The 17,717-nt window shown below is 52.8% G+C and overlaps 7 protein-coding genes across 7 annotated transcripts; 5 read left to right on the top strand and 2 right to left on the bottom strand.

Annotated features, from left to right (window-relative positions):
• Positions 1-173: 173 nt before the first annotated feature.
• J4E78_002235 (uncharacterized protein) lies at positions 174-650 on the top strand (the record flags this gene model as incomplete). The annotated part of the gene is made up of 2 exons (XM_049362883.1): positions 174-229; positions 278-650. The coding sequence occupies 2 exons, from the start codon at positions 174-176 to the stop codon at positions 648-650; spliced, it is 429 nt and encodes a 142-aa protein (XP_049225475.1).
• A 1,817-nt stretch (positions 651-2,467) lies between these two features.
• Positions 2,468-2,938, top strand: NHP6 (Non-histone chromosomal protein 6; the record flags this gene model as incomplete). Its single annotated transcript, XM_049362882.1, has 4 exons — positions 2,468-2,537; positions 2,585-2,680; positions 2,731-2,852; positions 2,906-2,938. 4 exons carry the CDS (start codon positions 2,468-2,470, stop codon positions 2,936-2,938), a joined length of 321 nt encoding a protein of 106 aa, XP_049225474.1.
• A 1,271-nt stretch (positions 2,939-4,209) lies between these two features.
• Positions 4,210-4,850, bottom strand: SEC11 (Signal peptidase complex catalytic subunit; the record flags this gene model as incomplete). Its single annotated transcript, XM_049362881.1, has 2 exons — positions 4,210-4,438; positions 4,558-4,850. 2 exons carry the CDS (start codon positions 4,848-4,850, stop codon positions 4,210-4,212), a joined length of 522 nt encoding a protein of 173 aa, XP_049225473.1.
• A 708-nt stretch (positions 4,851-5,558) lies between these two features.
• J4E78_002232 (uncharacterized protein) lies at positions 5,559-7,100 on the top strand (the record flags this gene model as incomplete). Its single annotated transcript, XM_049362880.1, has 2 exons — positions 5,559-6,418; positions 6,467-7,100. The coding sequence occupies 2 exons, from the start codon at positions 5,559-5,561 to the stop codon at positions 7,098-7,100; spliced, it is 1,494 nt and encodes a 497-aa protein (XP_049225472.1).
• Positions 7,101-7,349: 249 nt separating this feature from the next.
• Positions 7,350-9,314, bottom strand: J4E78_002231 (uncharacterized protein; the record flags this gene model as incomplete). Its single annotated transcript, XM_049362879.1, has 7 exons — positions 7,350-7,387; positions 7,449-8,525; positions 8,575-8,619; positions 8,668-8,783; positions 8,833-8,970; positions 9,034-9,120; positions 9,175-9,314. 7 exons carry the CDS (start codon positions 9,312-9,314, stop codon positions 7,350-7,352), a joined length of 1,641 nt encoding a protein of 546 aa, XP_049225471.1.
• A 192-nt stretch (positions 9,315-9,506) lies between these two features.
• Positions 9,507-10,864, top strand: J4E78_002230 (uncharacterized protein; the record flags this gene model as incomplete). Its single annotated transcript, XM_049362878.1, has 2 exons — positions 9,507-9,620; positions 9,677-10,864. 2 exons carry the CDS (start codon positions 9,507-9,509, stop codon positions 10,862-10,864), a joined length of 1,302 nt encoding a protein of 433 aa, XP_049225470.1.
• A 986-nt stretch (positions 10,865-11,850) lies between these two features.
• J4E78_002229 (uncharacterized protein) lies at positions 11,851-16,824 on the top strand (the record flags this gene model as incomplete). Its single annotated transcript, XM_049362877.1, has 13 exons — positions 11,851-11,903; positions 11,972-12,153; positions 12,210-12,292; positions 12,369-13,064; positions 13,127-13,597; positions 13,648-13,697; positions 14,145-14,300; positions 14,595-14,758; positions 14,809-15,777; positions 15,827-15,934; positions 16,384-16,512; positions 16,564-16,725; positions 16,778-16,824. The coding sequence occupies 13 exons, from the start codon at positions 11,851-11,853 to the stop codon at positions 16,822-16,824; spliced, it is 3,270 nt and encodes a 1,089-aa protein (XP_049225469.1).
• Positions 16,825-17,717: the final 893 nt, after the last annotated feature.

The following is a 17,717-nucleotide window of genomic DNA, read 5'->3' as shown; positions in this document are numbered from 1 at the left end:
TGGTATGGCACAGCATCTTCGTATATTAATCGCCTTCTGTAGTACACGCGCATGACTTTGCATCACTTCCAGATGACCTGCTGGAGGAGCGCCTGACTATTGCGCAGCGCGAGGCTATGGAAGCGAGGGCAGAGTACGAGATAAGAAACAAAATCACACACAATGTTCTAGTAATGGATCCCGTTCTGAAGGCCGTTCATGGCGGCGAACAGACTCCATTCGCCGAGAAGTGAGTTCCTGGGCAGATCGCTCTGAATCATGGTCTGATGTTGTGTAGGCGCATACTGCCGCTGGTGACCGAGAACGATGCTGTTTCCATGATCCATGGCTCACTGACGTCGAAGCTTGCTTCTACGAATAAATCTCTGAGTGTGGCCGAACAGAACAACATTGTCGCAAATCAAAAGAACCGAGAGCTTGCGCAGACCATGCTTGCTCTGGCCGAAGAAATGAAGGCGCAGTCGGTGCAGGACATTGAAGATCCGCAATTACGTCAACGCGTCGATGCGGTCGATAAGGAGCTCAAGGACTCGCGACGGAGGGTGAGGACGTTGAAAGGTATATTGTCAGCCATGATCGTGGGTAGCGGGATCAACTGGGCTGCGGACGAGGGTCTGACAGAGCTCGTCATGGAGGATGAGGACGATTGAGTGCCATCCATCCATTCGTCTGCTGCTGCGACTGTGGATGGATGCGAGCTGTATCTGAGAGCAGCCGTATGTACACATTTAATGACTTGTTGAGGCGGTTGCATGCTGCTGCACGATCTTGCGCTTCGTGATGTTTGTTGATGATAAACGTCATGGCTGATGCGAGAGCGGTGATGCCCAACGTCGTGCGTCCTATTTACATAGATGCAGATGGAACTTCTTCAGTAAGATGAGGGCCTGACAGCTATGGGTCACGTCGGGAGGGTACGCGAAAGTCTGTAGCCCTCGGTGGCTTTTGAAAGGGCGAGTCTGAGCGTCTGCTCCGCTGTTAGGGGCTTGAGAGGCCGATGGCCGAACACGTCCGCCACGCTTCCAACGTGATAAGCAGCCAGGAGGAACAAAGAGTGTTTCTTGAGGCAAGTGGACGAGCAGTATTGGAGCAGTGTCTCGCATTAGCCTAGCGACCGCTTCCGTGCTCGGTCGGGCGAAAGTGCAGAGCCAGACCGCTGTGGCCGGAAGCGGGTGCAGAGGCCGCCGCCCATCACCATAGCGTGCCCAGCTATGACAGAAGGCCAGAGTCACGGCTTGTGCGGCAGAGTCTGCGACCAGACGTAGGCTGACATGTAACTCTGCTGCACTGGGCTTGCTCAGAACACCAAACGGGCTGCAGGCGGATGCTCTGAGGGGTGGGCAGGTTGGGCGACGGGGACTGGATGCTGGGTGCTCTGGTGCTCGGGGAAGAACATCAGCCAGCCGCGCTATGAATGATAACGTCAAGGGCCGCTTCTGATGGATGCGTCCAACGAATGGTAGACCGTGTGCTTCTGCGTGCAATCTAACCAAACTTGAAACTCGCCAGGAAAGAACGAAGGGCAGCGCCTCCGCGCCCAGGGATGCGCCGTGTAGCCCGCAGCAGTGCGAGCACCTCGGAGCATACCTGGGCGACACCGACACGTCTGCTAGAGACTGGACGGCAGTGCGAGTAGCAAAAAAGCGACAATGGAGCTGTCCACAATCGCTGGCATCTGCATCGGGCGCATGCGGTGAGGGAGCGCAGCATCGGCTGGGTGGAGGAGGGGTCGTGGTCCGGGTGCGTGTGCTATGGCAGTAGCAAAACAAGCGTGCCTGCCTCGTTCGCACCTTAGGTAAGCGGGCCTTGTTTGTTGGGGGAGGGCGCGCCTTCCCTCTCACAAAATGTGCTGCTGAGCCCTCACCCAATTCCTCCCCTAACAAATCCGCCGCCCATACAACTTTCGCCCGCAAAGACGTTTGGTGAGTCCGCCTGCATTTTGACGAAGTCGCAACATCACCAGCACCACTTTTCGCAACCACACCCTTTTTCCACGCGTTTCCCCGGTCCAATTGGCCCAACCAGGACTCTCCCAGCCTTCTTTCTTCCGTCTTCTGAACGTCATTGCCTTCAGTCGATTCTTCATCGCCGTCGCCAGCACCCACTGCCACGCGCATACTGACCGCAAAACAGACCTCAGTCAACACTTCCAATTTGCTCCCATCTAGCTGCTTCTGTAAGTACCCACACCTTCTCTTACCCGAAAATCGCGCATCATCGCGTTGTGTTGTGGTGTTTTGCGACCGCGTCACCTCACGCGCATAGCAGCGCTGCACCACCTTTACCCACTCACCACAACACTACTCCGTTTGCAGGCGAGGACACTAGCTGTGGCCTATACTCGCATTCTCAATCTCACCAGCAGCCATTGTGCCTTCCTGCCACGCTACTCTTACCTACTCGCTGCTTGCAACCCAAACAGCAGCTAACAAGGAACCACAGCCATATACACCACTCAACCACCACTATGCCCAAGGAGAAGACCACCCGCAAGGCCGCGCCTAAGTCCAAGGCTGACGGCGGCAAGAAGAAGAAGGGTAAGCAGCTCACGTGCATCTGCAGACTCGGGCACTGACTCCAGCAGACCCCAACGCGCCCAAGCGTGGTCTTTCCGCATACATGTTCTTCGCCAACGAGCAGCGCGAGAAGGTCCGTGAGGACAACCCCGGTATTAAGTTCGGTACGTTTGCGCTCTTTCTCCATCTTTGACTCCCCTCTAACATTCAACAGGCGAGGTCGGCAAGGTTCTTGGCGAGAAGTGGAAGGCCCTGAACGAGAAGCAGCGCACTCCTTACGAGGCTAAGGCTGCTGCCGACAAGAAGCGCTATGAGGAGGAGAAGGCCGCCTACCAGGTATGTTGATGTATGCACTTCAAATTGATGATGACTTGACTAACCACCACCAGAACGCCGAGGAAGAAGAAGAGGAGTCCGAGTAGAGGCTATCGCCTCATTCGTGCTTCCACCAACAGCGTTGAAGATGTCTTGTCATGGGCGGCTAGGCTACCAAGCCTGTCTCGATTTCATTTGTGATCTTCCTACTTCTTAATGGGTTCGTTATCTCTCGCGGAGGAAGGTCTTCGGCTAGCCAATCTGTGGTTCATTTCGAAAAGGACGCTGGCGGTCAGTGCAAACCACGCTGATGGCGGGCGGTCATGATGTTTGGGCGTCTTCCCCTCGACGTCGTGAAAGGAACATCACGAAGCTCATGACCAAGTCTATGTACACTAGCAATTGCGGTATGGAAAGTCTTTGCTGCTTCTACAATGTTTCCTCTGCTGTGTGACCGTGATGTTGATGCGATCAGGCATGGGCGTAGCACTACGCATGCTGATGGTAGCTCAGGTCCCAGCTCAGTAGGCCATGACGGCGTGATAGACCCTTCCGTTCGTAGCAACCGGAAGTTGGCCCTCTAGCGACAGGTCTTTGACGTTTCCTCACACCGCCGAACCGGGTGCCCGCATTCACGGTAGGGGTTGTTTCCCTGGCTTCACAACCACACTTTCACGAACCCCACCCCTTCAATCCACTCACTCTATCTCAAGTCGCCTATATAATGTCTCTAACTCGTTCCTAGTCCATCAATCGATCATTGCATCAAAGCGCCGTTGGGCTAGTGGTATGCTATCGCCTTCCCATCGTACATCGGACGACGGACCAGGCGGGGATCACGGGTGTAGGATGCCAAACCATTCATCAATTCGAATCTTACCGCTAACATTGAACAGTCAAACCCCGTACGGCGCATTGCTTTCTTTTTGCCGCTCCCCTACGGAAGGTGGGGTGTGTTTTTTGCTGGGGTGTCGCGTGGCAGTGAAGGTTTAGTGATGCAGAAGGAAGGTAGGTGATGTCATTCTGGGAGGCATTGGGAAGGTGCAGGCGATTACTCTCTTGTTGGGAAACAAAGCCCTGAAGTGTGCTCAGGTATGCTCACTGGTGAATGCAAGATGCGCGTGAGGCCCTGGTCTACGGTCTAGAGAACGTAGCTGGATGAAACTGGAGGCTGGTATAACTCTTCGACTTTAGTAAATAATGGACATTGTCTGGGTATGATTTGAACGCCTAGCTTTGCCGCCTCCTGACAGCAGAAACACATAGATCAGGGTAGGTACGGAGCAGTCCAACCACATCGTTACCACCCATCTCTTTCTCCCACCTTTTGAAAAGATCTCCATTGACGTGAAAAGCACTCTATGCGAATGCGCAAGGACTACTCTCTTTGTAAAACCACCATCACACCCATCATGCCTAACATGACCTGCTTCAGCCATGGATGCTCGCTCAACAGGATGGTAACGTATCCAACGAATGGTATGAAGCCGACGACGCTTCCGATGACATCTTCTTTGCGGTTCAGGAAGGATTGGCCGGCGGCGTAGAGTTCGGTGTCGTCCGCGAGGTTGTTGTCGCCCTTGGTCAGGAGGCGGAGCGGTGTTTTGCTAGTAGTTGGGTCAGCATGAGCTTTGTGGTAACGTCTGAAAACCTGCGAGCTGATCTTGACTCGTACGACCCTCATGGAGAACCTCAGTCACAGCGAAAGGAAAAGAGCGCGACTCACCCTCCTCCATATCTCCTCACAACGCGATGCACGATCGGGATGTCTTTGCCCTTGACGTTGTACACCACAATTTCGCCCACTTGTGTATCTGCCCCCCGGTTCCACAGGAACAGCAGATCTCCTCGTTGGAATGCAGGCTCCATGGATCCTGACAGAACGACGACAATGGGCGAGGGCGAGTCGGAGACCACGGACAGTCCTTTCCACATCATGAAGGCGGTTGACAGGACGAGCGCGAAGTTCAGGACTTGTGCGGCGAGTTGCCGCGGCTGCATATTCGCAAGGCCCAACATAGCTGCGGATCGGGAATGCTGATGCGAAGGTTGGAGGTAGAGGTGCGCTCGTTGATCGTGGAGTGGGACGTGGGGCGCGCGACCGGGTCGTAAACTCGCGTCTTGAGAATATGAATTCACCGCAGGCGTATTCGGGGATATGTGTAGGGGTGGGCGGCGCGGCGACTTGCGCGTCGGGGAATTCGTGGTCGAGATGTTGAAGCCAGATGTCCTTGGCTTCGCTGTTGCGGGCAGCTTAGTCAACCTCCGAGATGTGAGCTATGAACTCCGCATCCCTCTCTGCTACTTGACCATAACAACACACGACACTTTCAAATAGCGGCACACGACTCATAAGCCCTAGCCTCATCATGTTTCGGTCTGATAATGGTTATGAGGGACTTGTCGCGCGTGAGGGTCTGTTTTCGTCTTTCACCTGGCATGATGGCCCTCACCGAAGCCCACCTTTACCCTGGGAACGTATCCACACGATGTCTAGTTATGTCAGGCTTCGTTTTGACGCTCACATACAACACTGCTCAATTCTTCCTCCTCCCAATAGGTTGAAATTCGATCTACAGCTGTCACACAACTGTCGCTCACCAGCTCTCATTCCTATCTGTCACTCCCCAAACAAACGACCCCACATCACATAATCAAGGCCATCACGATGCGGCTATCGCCAGGCGATATGGTGCAGTATAGGACTCCTGGTTTATTCTTCCCGCTATGGCCGGCGGTCATTTGCGACGACAATATGGCACCGGGGGACGTGTTGGGAACTCGTCCACATGGGAAATCAACTCTGGTCTTACTGATGGGCGAGGATCTGGTCTTGTAAGAAACTTGAAGCTTGAACAATGTCTTGACCCTGCTAACTCGACAAGTCGCTGGGCGCATGCCGCAGACATGAGGGAGTACGACCCTTTCACGCCCTACACGCACGAAGAGGTTATCGAAATCACGCCAGGACTTGGTGATGCATATGAGATGGCGAGCAAAGCACTTGATGAGCATATGGGCATTGATCAATGGCGAAAGCAACTGATGAATCTAGCCAACGAGGCTTCCGGCTCGGACACTAACATGAACGACTCGGGCGATGATTCAGACTCAGATCCAGAAATGAGACAGGCTCTCCGGCAGAGCCGCAAAGAATTCTATGGTAATCGGTCGAAAGGGCGAATTGCGAACAGCTTCTCACATCCACCGACTTCATCACAGTCGCCATCAAAACCTGCGCGGTTCCCAGCCAATCGTCGCGTTTCTGTCGTCTCCGGCTCCAGCAGAGCTCCAGATACGATCTTGAATGCATGGGAAGCACCGTCGAGACCTGCCGCCAGCTCATCGCAGCCCTCAAGAGACCATGGACAACTTCAGGCCGTACCATCCCCACAAGATCGGTTGAATATGCGCAGAGACACGCCAATAGACCTAACGGACGACAGCAGCGCCCATAACTCGACTGAGGTAAGAACGGCCGAATCGAGACAGAGACACTTTCAACAGATAGGCTTCCTCGACCATCAGCTCGGTGGCGTGGGACGTGGTCGGAAAGAACCAATCAGCGATACCATTGAGGGTGAGCTGTGAGTTTCCTATCAATCTCTCATACCCTCTCAGCTAACAGAATCTAGTTCCGAAAGCAAGGAATTCGTACAAGTATTGGTCGGGCCTGACCAAGAAGTCTACAACCTGCAAATATCGTGTCTGTGGGACCGTCCATACTTCAGAGACTCCAAGCAGGGCCTCCTCCTGATCGACCACAATGACGCCGGGATGTGGGAGCTCAAACACCCTGCTCTTGTCGACATCAACCCGGAAGATTTCACATTCATCGCAGAATATCTAGAAAGTGATGGATTTGGTCATCGGAACCCGCAAGAGGGTGAGGAAACGAACGAAGCCTTTGCACAATGTGTTGCAGCATGGATCACCGCGGAAAAGTTAGGCATGTGGGACATGCTGGAACATGTCGCTGAGAAGCTGAAGGGCATACAACCAGGGATGTTGGAAGTCTTGGTATTCTGTCGACATGTTTATGCAGAAGACGCAACCTCCCTTTCCCAGGACGATGTCAGGGACTACTTGGCCGTATACATTGTGGAGCATTGGTGGACATATTGGGGGGACGATCACCTGAGACCAAACTTCATGGAGCTGCTGCAACAGTTCCCACAGCTGGATAGAGACGTTAACGAGCGAAGGGGACCGGTGTTGGAAGAACGCATTGATCAGAGTCAAGATTACAGCGATGCTGACATGGACTGAATATGTCATGGCTCATCTGGTTGTTCTTCCGGTGTACTTATTTTGCTTTCAAAAAGTTCAGTTATGTTTTTTCTTCTAGGTTGAGAGGGCGAGGAACAAGTCCCTTATTATCTTCATCATTGTACTTGGAAAAGCTATTCCAGTCCTGAGAATGTCTCGCCAGAAGCCTCTTTTACATCCTTTATCCAACAGACAAGTCGAATGATAGCCCAGCTTCAATCGCAGCATCTGAACAGTGCAAAGAACAACTCAGTCGGAGTCGCTTTCGAACTCCGGAACATTTGGATCTAGGCGAATGTGGTCAGTATGCCGTCTTGTTTGTCGCCTGCTCATCGCGCAGATACATACCTCGAAGCGCCATGTACTCCAACGTACCACCAGCCTTCTCCGCAAGATTATCCCTCACCAGCGTCAAATCCTCTTCCGAGAGCAGCGTATCTGTGTCTGCCATATCTATCGAGAGGCGAATGGCCTGATTACCCGGGCCGAGTCTCGATACAAAATCCAGGAGACCATCCATGGTGAATTTGGATATGCCGGAAATAGTAACGGTGCGCAAGTTTGGCAAGCTGGCTAGGTGAGGAAGCACGATGTCGTTGAGCTCCAGGCCGCTTACGTACAAATCCTCCAGCATTGTGAGCTCAGCGAGAATGGTGACGAGATGTTCATCCCGCAGCACCTCCGGAAGGATGAGGTGCAGATCTCGCAGCTCTGTCAATTGCTTTAAAGAGTCCACAAGAGTATCTAGATCGTCTCGAAACATGCCATCGGTATCGCCACTCAGAAAGAGCACCCGCAGAGAAGACTGCTGGTGTACAAGAGCCTGATGGAAGGTCTTGTGATCTTTTAGTGTGTACGAGTCTATCTCCAAGCTGCTGAGTTGTATCTTCTCTTCCAGCAGTACGGGCGTGATGAGTGCGGCTCCGGATTGCATTTTCGAGAAGCTGAGGCGTTGTAGATCTGAACATTTGCGTAACCAGGCAGTCGTCTCGAGGAAGACGTCATGTTCTGTCGCTTCCAAGTCTACAGTACCATGGATGTCCTCAATGCGCAGCGTTCTTAAAGCTGTACATCCTTGTAGTAGCGACAGATGCGGTATCGACTCGTTCGAAACGCACAGTCTCAGATCCTCTAATGAACTTCCATGGTGATTGAGAGCTAGTAGTGACTCGGCGCCGGCTTTGACGTCGCTGATGGTTTGGAGTGTTTGGAGCGTGTTCGGTCGCATGGAGGAGAGGAATTTGGCGAACTTGTGATCATTGTCTTCTGAGACCCAGGTATAGATCATAAGAGATTTGAACTGCGGACAGTGGTCGTAGATAGATGCATGAACCAGTTCGTCTTCTAGCGGCTTTCCGTCCCACAGCTCAAGGCTCTGTAGTCGAGGAAGCCGGGGCGTCCATCGTACCAGAGCACCAGGCTGGACTAGTATAGTTAGCTCATATCCGAATGTTGAGAGGAAGGATGTACTTACGTTCACCGCTGATGATCTCCAGGGTTGGGGTATGCTGTGTGACCACTGCACCACGTTAGTATCGTACTGAACAGCTTCGCGCATTTATCAAACCTTCACCAATCGCGTCGATGATATCCGCTGTCTTTATCCGAGTATACTTTCTGCCTTTGATGTTCGTCCCTGTCTCAGTCTTCTCGAACTGCTTCAACGGCCCGGAGAAGAATTGCCTATATTACAATCAGAGTTGGTGGTGTCTGACATCGAAGCTGTACTGACTTGGAAACTTTCGCACGGAATTGGTCGTCATCGAGGAGATATCCCAGATCCCGAAAGTCTAGCGATTTGATATAACGGCAGTATGGGAACAGTGTGACATCGAGTGCAGATGCGACAATTGATCGCCAAAGAATGGACCTAAATATGGGTGTACGGAGTCAATGTTTGCCTCATACAGTTCGCACGATAAAGGTTGCGTACCATTTTTGGATCGTGAGAAGCTTGGTGGCAGCTGGTAAGCCATAGAGATCTTCTCCTCCACCTCGAACAGGGGCGAGATGATGAGATCTAACGATTGTGTCAGTTAATTGACGATAAAGTAGCGAGGCCACTGCGACATACTTGTACAGATGAGTTAATGCAGGTACGGCGAGAGCACGGCTGGCGCAAGCACAGTTGAAGAGTGTGTCGAACTGTTCTTGATTCGCAAGCTCTTCGCATAGGAGATGCAGAATATCATCAGGCAGCGCTGACTGAGTCATTTTGTTTGCACTAACGAGGGCTGATATCGTGCTCCTAAGAAAGGTGAATAGATGGGCGCCCATGAGAGTAGGCGCGATGATGTCAATGCGCTAGCGCGTGTTTGACGCGCTCTTCCCGCTTTCGGTCGCCGGGGCTCGTCGCGATTCCACACAAACATCCTGCGACAATGCGAGCAGTCGCGCGAAGACAAAATGGTTGTCCTCAACTTCACCCTGACGCCCGAGGCAGCGTCTAAGGTTCACGATCTACTTGTTTGCCTCGGCAAGTTCAGCGAGACTGTAGCCATTGAAGCGCGTCGCGAAAAGGTAGGTTTGCCGCTCTTCCTTCTAGTCAGTCCGGCATCTCATACCTCCTGCGTCAGTTCACGTTTACCGCTCTCAACTCTTCCAAATCCGCATACGCCGCCATAACATTAGACGGTCGACAATTTTTCGCCAGCTATGAATGTGTGCCGACTTATGGCGGTCCTGACGGCCGCTTCACGTGCAGTATGTACACCAAAGCGCTCTTGTCGGTCTTCAAAAGTCGCTTGTACGACCCGCTAGGGCGTGATGGTGCGATCGATCGCTGTGAAGTCAGCGTGCAAGAGCGAGAAACTGAGGCGCAATGTCGATTCATCGTCAAGATGATCTGCAACCAGGGCGTCATCAAGACCTACAAGCTCACATATGAAGCCGTGGACGTCATGCATGCACTGTTCGATCGCAACGCGGCGAAAAACAGGTGGAGCATGCACTCCGGGGCTATGAAGGAGTACGCTGAATATTTTGGTACCAAGACCGAAATGCTCGATATCTTTGCGAGTGAAGACGGACGCTGCGTATTTAAGAGCTACACAGAAAAGATCTCGAACGGGAAGGAAATCCTGAAGCATCCACTTGTCACAGCCGTCGCAGTCAATACTTCCGACTTCGAGGAATTTACTGTGCAGGCGGGTATGCACATCATCATCAACGTCAAGGATTTCAAGGCAATAGTCGTCCATGCAGACACAATGAAGACAAGCTTAAAGGCCTTTTACTCCCAGCCAGCGCGACCACTCCAGTTCAGCTATGGAAGCGATGGGCTGCTCTGCGAGTTTACGCTAATGACTTCTGGCAACCACACCGCCGCTCCATCTGCGCCAACACCTGCGACGCACGCAATGAGCAGCAGACAAACCTCTCGCACGACCTCAACCACAGCTGCGGAGCGTGGACATAGTCGCAGCTTCCGATCTAATATGCCACCGCCTGTGCAACCAGCATCGCGACGCGATGCCTCTGGCCGAGTGCGGAATCCAGGATCTCGTCAAGTCTCGGCACTGCAAGCACAACCTGTCCGTGACGATTCGGAAAGCCTCTTCGTACCGGAGGATGAGGACGCAGCCTGGGCGCCGGTAGACTATGATAAGGAAGAGACTCTGGGATGGGACGCGAATGCCAACAACGATGCTGCAGCTTTTCCAACATTCACGGACAGTGGTGGTGTGTCGAAGACGAACAAGGCGGACAGCAATGAAGTGTTTGAGCCTACGCAACGTGTATCGCAGATCAAAGGACTGTGGTAGTCGCCTGACACTGACGACCGCATATTGCACGAAGTGGCTGTTCAAGGCCCAAAGCAAGTTCCAGCTGTCGCAATGGGTATACATTCGCATCTCCGATGCCAGCGGCTTATCAGATCTTATGCACCGTCTCAACTAGTGTATCTCCTGTCTTTCCGCAAGATCATGGAGGCTATCAACTCTGAGACTTGTGGCAAGGTTGCAATGGAGCCGTTAAGATTAAACTGCCGGAAGTGTGGTACTCCGAGGGAGGAAATGTTTGTTAACCTTCGCGCACACATCACAGCATTATTGCTGTTTCGCACATAATGTCACAAATGAGAGAAGTCGCAAGTATAATGTACTAGTTCACTAGACTGGTCGATTGAACGGGACGCTGAACATCCTGAAGAACACGTGCATGAACTACAGCTATCCAACTGCATCATACACAGATGTGTAGTACGCTTTAGAAGAGGCAAAGAAGAAAGATGCATCGAAATGGTTTCCTCTGTTGCGCGATGAGGCACATGGTACTCTTGGGGTTCGTGATGGCGATGGTGGCTTGATACCTGCGGGTCGGCGTGGCCGGTCCATGAGATGCTTGCTTGTTTACAGAAGCGACTCAATGTGCTCAGACTTTTACGTTACTGAAGATGCCTGGCAAGGCTTCTTCTGCTTACGCTGATCTACCGAATTGTCAATATTAGGAAATGGATTCCTTCAAAGCTGACCTAGGTATAATTGATAGAACACTGGATATCATCCAGGATGTCAAAGGCAGCACGCGCACAGGTGTACGAATTTGTGCAACCTTCCACAGCGTCGGCTGCGCAGCTTCCACGGCCTGCGACAGCATCAAAGGTGCGAGTCGATGACGTGGATCTCGCGTACGCGTATTTGCGGATGGTGGGGCTCCAGGGTTGTCTAGAGAAAACGATGTAGGGGATCTTACCATGTTATATCCAGACGATAGTGAAGCAACGCCTGCATACTCTTCTCGACCGACAATGGCACCCAGACGCATTCTAGTAATCGCTGGCTCGGACAGTTCGGGTGGGGCGTACGTACGCGTGCATGCATCCGCCCTTCATCAGCCACACACCACTAACCATGCTGCCACGCCAACAGCGGACTAGAAGCAGATCAGAAGGTCATTGCAGCGCATGGCTGTTATGCTATGACGGCTACGACTGCTTTGACAGCCCAGAACACACTAGGCGTCCAGGACATCCACCATACCCCGCCGGACTTTGTGCGGAAGCAGATCGATGCTGTCTGTGAAGATGTGGGCGTGGATGTGGTCAAGACAGGTATGATGACATTCAGAGAGACACCATTCTTTGGTGAATGTGCTGATAAGATACAGGCATGCTTGCATCTGCTGAGACCATTATGGTCGCTGCGGATGCTTTGAAGAGACATGAGATCAACACCAGTATCGTTGATCCTGTACGTCTCAGATTTCATTCTAGATCCCTTTATATGAACCAAAACGAGCTCCGTGCTGTGCTGACTACTTGAACAGGTAATGGTGTCAACATCTGGCTCACAGCTCCTTCCCGAATCAGCCATCGAAACCCTGATTCAACACCTTCTGCCTCACACGACGCTTCTCACACCAAACCTTCCTGAGGCTCGCTTGCTTCTCCAAACGGCCGGGTACGATATTCCTGATCCGAAGAATGTTGATGACATCGTCTCGATGGCGCAGCATGTCCGGTCACTAGGACCCAAATGGGTGTTACTGAAGGGGGGCCATTTACCATTGACCCACGGCCGGGTAGTCAGCACGCACGACAGCGAGAGGGAAGTCGTCTTGAACATCCTCGTGGGTGAGACTGGAGTCACAATGCTAGAGAGCCCGTATCTGCAGTCGAGGAACACGCATGGGACAGGGTGTTCATTAGCATCCGCTATTGCGTGTAATCTGGCGGAGGGAATGTCGATGGCCAAGGCGGTCAAGAAGGCCAATCTGTACGTTGAAGCAGGCATCAAGACAGCTGTCGATATGGGAGGGGGAAGCGGCCCCATCAACCATTTCCACTCGATGTACATGCTGCCTTTCACGCCAGGCAACTTTATTAGCTATCTGCTCGACCGAGAAGACGTGCAGAAGCCGTGGAAGGAATATACCCAACACGAGTTCGTGCAGAGTATGGGCGCTGGGACATTGCCAGTGGAGAAGTTCATGTACTACCTTGTGCAGGACTACCTCTTCTTAGTAAGTATATGTTGAAACATATTCATTTCCCGTGTAGAAGAGAGTAACTGACTAGTAGGAAGGTCCAATTTGCAAGAGCGAACGCGCTGTCTGCATACAAATCTAGCAATCTGAGAGACATTGGGTACTCCGTGCAACAAGTCGTCACCCTCCAGGAAGAGATCAAGCTGCACATCGACTTCTGTAAAGAGTACGGACTATCGGAGGCCGACATCATCGAAGAAGAAGAGGACCAGGCCACCACGGCATACACCCGTTATGTGCTCGACATCGGCCTGTCGCAAGACTATCTTGCTCTGCAGATTGCGCTTTTGCCTTGTCTCATCGGTTACGGCATTATTGCCAAACGTCTCTACGAAGATCCCAGCACCGTGAGGGTGGGAAGCAAGTACTGGAAGTGGATTGAGCAGTATGTGGCAGAAGAGTACAGGGAAGCGATGATGAGGGGCAGTGAGCTGGTAGAGAAGCATGCCGAGGGACTGAGTCCGAGCCGGGTGGAAGAGCTGGCCAAAATCTTCATACACGCTACAAATGTGAGTGCTAGGCTGAATATGACAGTCGGTAACATGCTAATGCTGTATAGATGGAGAAGGGGTTCTGGGACATGGGCCTCAGAGCTGGTGATGGGCCAAGGTGAGAACCAGGGCACAGGACTGTATCCTATCTGATGGGAAAGCATCGGGTTGTCTCGTCATCGGTATACTTTCACATTGTCGCATTGCTTCGAGAAGTAGGCACTAGGCGTGCAATATGCGGGTCGCAATGGAAAATGCTTCGCAATCACCCAGATGCAAGGCCCACAGTGGCGACATAGTCTTCGGTTTTCGTGGTGGCTTCCCCGGGCTGATAACGGCAAGCTCCGCCCTTACCCAACTGGGCGAGACCCTGGTGCTAGCGGCGCTAGCGTCTCAAAAAATGTGCAAGCGCAACAGAGGCAAGGCAACTTTTCCTGTCGCGCTCTGCCCTCTGACTTCCTCTCACCCCAACTCGCAACTCTACAATTTGTGCTTCTTTTATCGCACAACACGCGACACTTTTACAGTCGCTCTACTGCAACTAATATCTTCTCGTAGTCTCCAGACTTCGACCCACGCTCCCTTACTCGATCGGTTCCCCCTTGACGCCAGTCTCTACAACACACTCTCACATCATGTCTTCCTACGGCGGCGGTTACGGCGGCGGCGGCGGTGGATACGGCGGCGGCGGTCGCGGTGGTGACCGTGGCTACTCGAACGGGTACGAAAACAGCAACGCTGGATATGGGTCTTACAACAACTCGACAAGCCATTATGCATCGTACGGGTAGGACGATACACCCCCTTCACACGGGAACGGCATCACAGTCGTGGTTCTTGGACAGCCCTCCATCTGCTACCATTCTTTCTCTCCATTCTGCGCGCACTCTGAGTTCGATCGTCCTGTCAGGCTGTCTCACAGTCGAAGCGGGCGGTCGCTTACTCGATGCGACAACGTAGAAGCCCCCTTCTGTCACTCATCTCATCTCAGCGACATCTACTAACATCTATCTAGTGGCGGCGGCTACGGCGGCGGTGGTGGTGGCTACTCCGGCGGCGGTGGTGGCTACGGTGGAGGAGGTGGTGGTTATGGCGGTGGCGGCGGCGGCTTTGGCGGTGGTCGCGACGGCGGCGACCGCATGTCGCAACTCGGCCAGGGCCTGAAGCAGCAATCATGGGGTATGTTCCATTGTCTCGTATAGGCTCCGCGCAACACTAACGCTTTCCAGATCTCGACACGATGCCCAAGTTCGAGAAGTCCTTCTACAAGGAGGATCCCGCTGTTACTGCTCGCTCAGCAGCCGAGGTTGCCGAATACCGCAAGGAGCACCAGATGACCGTCAAGGGCGAGAACATTCCCAAGCCCGTCACAACCTTCGACGAGGCTGGCTTCCCATCATACGTGATGAACGAGGTCAAGGCCCAGGGTTTCGCCAAGCCCACCGCTATCCAGGCTCAGGGTTGGCCCATGGCTCTCTCTGGTCGCGACGTTGTTGGTGTTGCCGAGACCGGTTCCGGAAAGACGTTGACCTACTGTCTTCCTGCCATCGTTCACATCAACGCTCAGCCTCTCCTCGCCCCCGGCGATGGCCCCATCGTCCTCATTCTCGCGCCCACTCGTGAGCTTGCTGTCCAGATTCAGCAAGAGATCAGCAAGTTCGGAAAGTCCTCGCGCATCCGAAACACCTGCGTCTACGGAGGTGTTCCAAAGGGTCCCCAGATCCGTGACCTTGCGCGCGGTGTTGAGGTGTGCATTGCCACCCCTGGACGTCTCATCGACATGTTGGAGGCTGGAAAGACCAACCTTCGCCGTGTTACCTACCTGGTTCTCGACGAGGCCGACCGCATGCTTGACATGGGTTTCGAGCCTCAAATCCGCAAGATCATCGGACAGATTCGCCCTGACCGTCAAACCTGCATGTGGTCCGCTACATGGCCCAAGGAAGTTCGCCAGCTTGCTGCCGACTACCAGAAGGACTGGATCCAGGTCAACATTGGTTCCATGGATCTCTCTGCCAACCACCGCATTCAACAGATCGTCGAGGTCTGCACAGAGTTCGAGAAGCGTGACCGCATGGCCAAGCACCTCGAGACCATCATGAGCGACAAGGACAACAAGATCCTCATCTTCACAGGTACCAAGCGCGTTGCTGACGAGATCACCCGATTCCTTCGTCAGGACGGCTGGCCGGCGCTTTGTAAGTTAAACCGCATGTCATGAACTGATCACCGCTAACTCATCTCCAGCTATTCACGGCGACAAGCAGCAGAACGAGCGTGATTGGGTCTTGAACGAATTCAAGACGGGCAAGAGCCCCATCATGGTTGCCACCGACGTGGCTTCCCGTGGTATCGGTATGATTGCAAACCCCCAACACTCCCCCCTCCTCACCTCCCCAACTATTATTATGCGTGAACTGCCATTGTGCTCTGCTTAGGTCGTCTTGTGCGCTCGTTACACTCGCTCCCATGACATCGTCCAGGGCTTGCCTCTCTCGAATCTGATCCCCAGGGATCCTTGGTTACGCTGGCGAAGCTTTCAGTCTTCGCTATCTTCTGTTTCTGGTATTACCAAGGTATTACTGAAGCAAGCTGCTTGAGATATCTGACTTACACAAGTCGCACTCTCTTCCAAGGGTTTCTGGACCAGGAGACATCCACAGCCTTCCCACTGGACTTGATGCCGTGACATTCGTTGTAGCGCACAGAGACGGTTGCATGCAACATACTGCAGCTTCACGCGATCCAATCATGATCGTCGTTTGCTCGTTCCTTTCATCAGTCACTAACCTTTGCTCTTCAAGATGTCCGCAACATTACTCACGTGTTCAACTATGACTACCCGAACAACTCGGAGGACTATGTCCACCGCATTGGTCGTACTGGTCGTGCTGGCGCTAACGGTACTGCCATCACCCTCTTCACCACAGACAGTATGTATCTTCGACCCTACTCTGCACACCATTCACTAACTGATTCATCAGACTCCAAGCAAGCTCGTGATCTCGTCCAGATTCTCACAGAGTCCAAGCAGCAGATTGATCCTCGTCTGCACGAGATGGCCCGCTACGGTGGCGGCGGTGGTGGTGGTGGTCGCTGGGGAGGTGGCCGCGGCCGTGGTGGAGGCCGTGGCGGAGGCCGTGGTGGTAGGTGGTAGAAGTCCCTTCGACACCGAGCGAGATCTAACGCCCATCTCAGGCTGGACCGGAGGTAACAGCGATCCCATCCGCAACAGCCGCTGGTGATCACTTTATCCATCGCACTTGCTTATTCACATTGTCAGAACGATGAGCACCCTTTCTCCAACCTGCTATCGGCGTTGGAGGCAATCGTTTCGGACTTGCTTCATCTTTCATCCCATTTCTCGTGCGACGGAAAGCCGCTGTACCTGCTCAGGTTCTGTCGTACCCTGATACCCCATGGACAGAGCTTTGATCTTCATGCATGGACACGATTTCAGTATGGTAGCATGGTTCTTCTACATTAGACTGGCATTGTTTTGTTTTCCTCTATTGAGGTTGCGCCTACTCAGCAATCCCTTGCATGATGGCGCTGGTGGCGTTTATGTCCAGAAAAAGTTTCTGTAACTGTAATAGCGATATAGAATACACGTACTGCGTTTTTTACTATGATATCCGCTTCATCTGACTGTCTTGCCTTGCCTTGTGCTGGATCCATAATGTAATCCTGTAGTTGACTGATGAGCTGTTATAGCCAGACGACTCGACACGTCGCTTATACCTCTCGCTATCGACGCGCAAACGCTGAACATTACCTACACCCTTTAAACAAGTCCGCCGCCTAATTAAGGCTGTTTGTTTTCATCAGCATAATGGCGGCTGCAACATCCTGTTTGTCAAAGTGGCCGCATGTGATCTGGACGCAGGATCTGTCGGTCACATCTAATGTCTGGTGGAACCTCTGCGAAGAGGTGAGTACAGGCCGATCCATCAGCAGTCTCATGTCGATCTCGTAAGAGAGGAGATAAGGTATAATTCTATTGCAACAGCGAATTGAAGTTCTTCTAGAGGAAGACAAGGACTACATGTTATCAGAATAAAGGGAAATAGATAGAGCACGATTGTCAAGAGCGCAACATGCACATAGAGAACGACTATGTATTCCGACTAGATATGTT

Source organism: Alternaria triticimaculans (genome assembly GCF_023758025.1).
Source record: "Alternaria triticimaculans strain BMP 0046 chromosome Unknown scaffold_2, whole genome shotgun sequence".
Taxonomy (NCBI): domain Eukaryota; kingdom Fungi; phylum Ascomycota; class Dothideomycetes; order Pleosporales; family Pleosporaceae; genus Alternaria; species Alternaria triticimaculans.
This window is presented reverse-complemented; position numbering and strand designations above follow the sequence as displayed.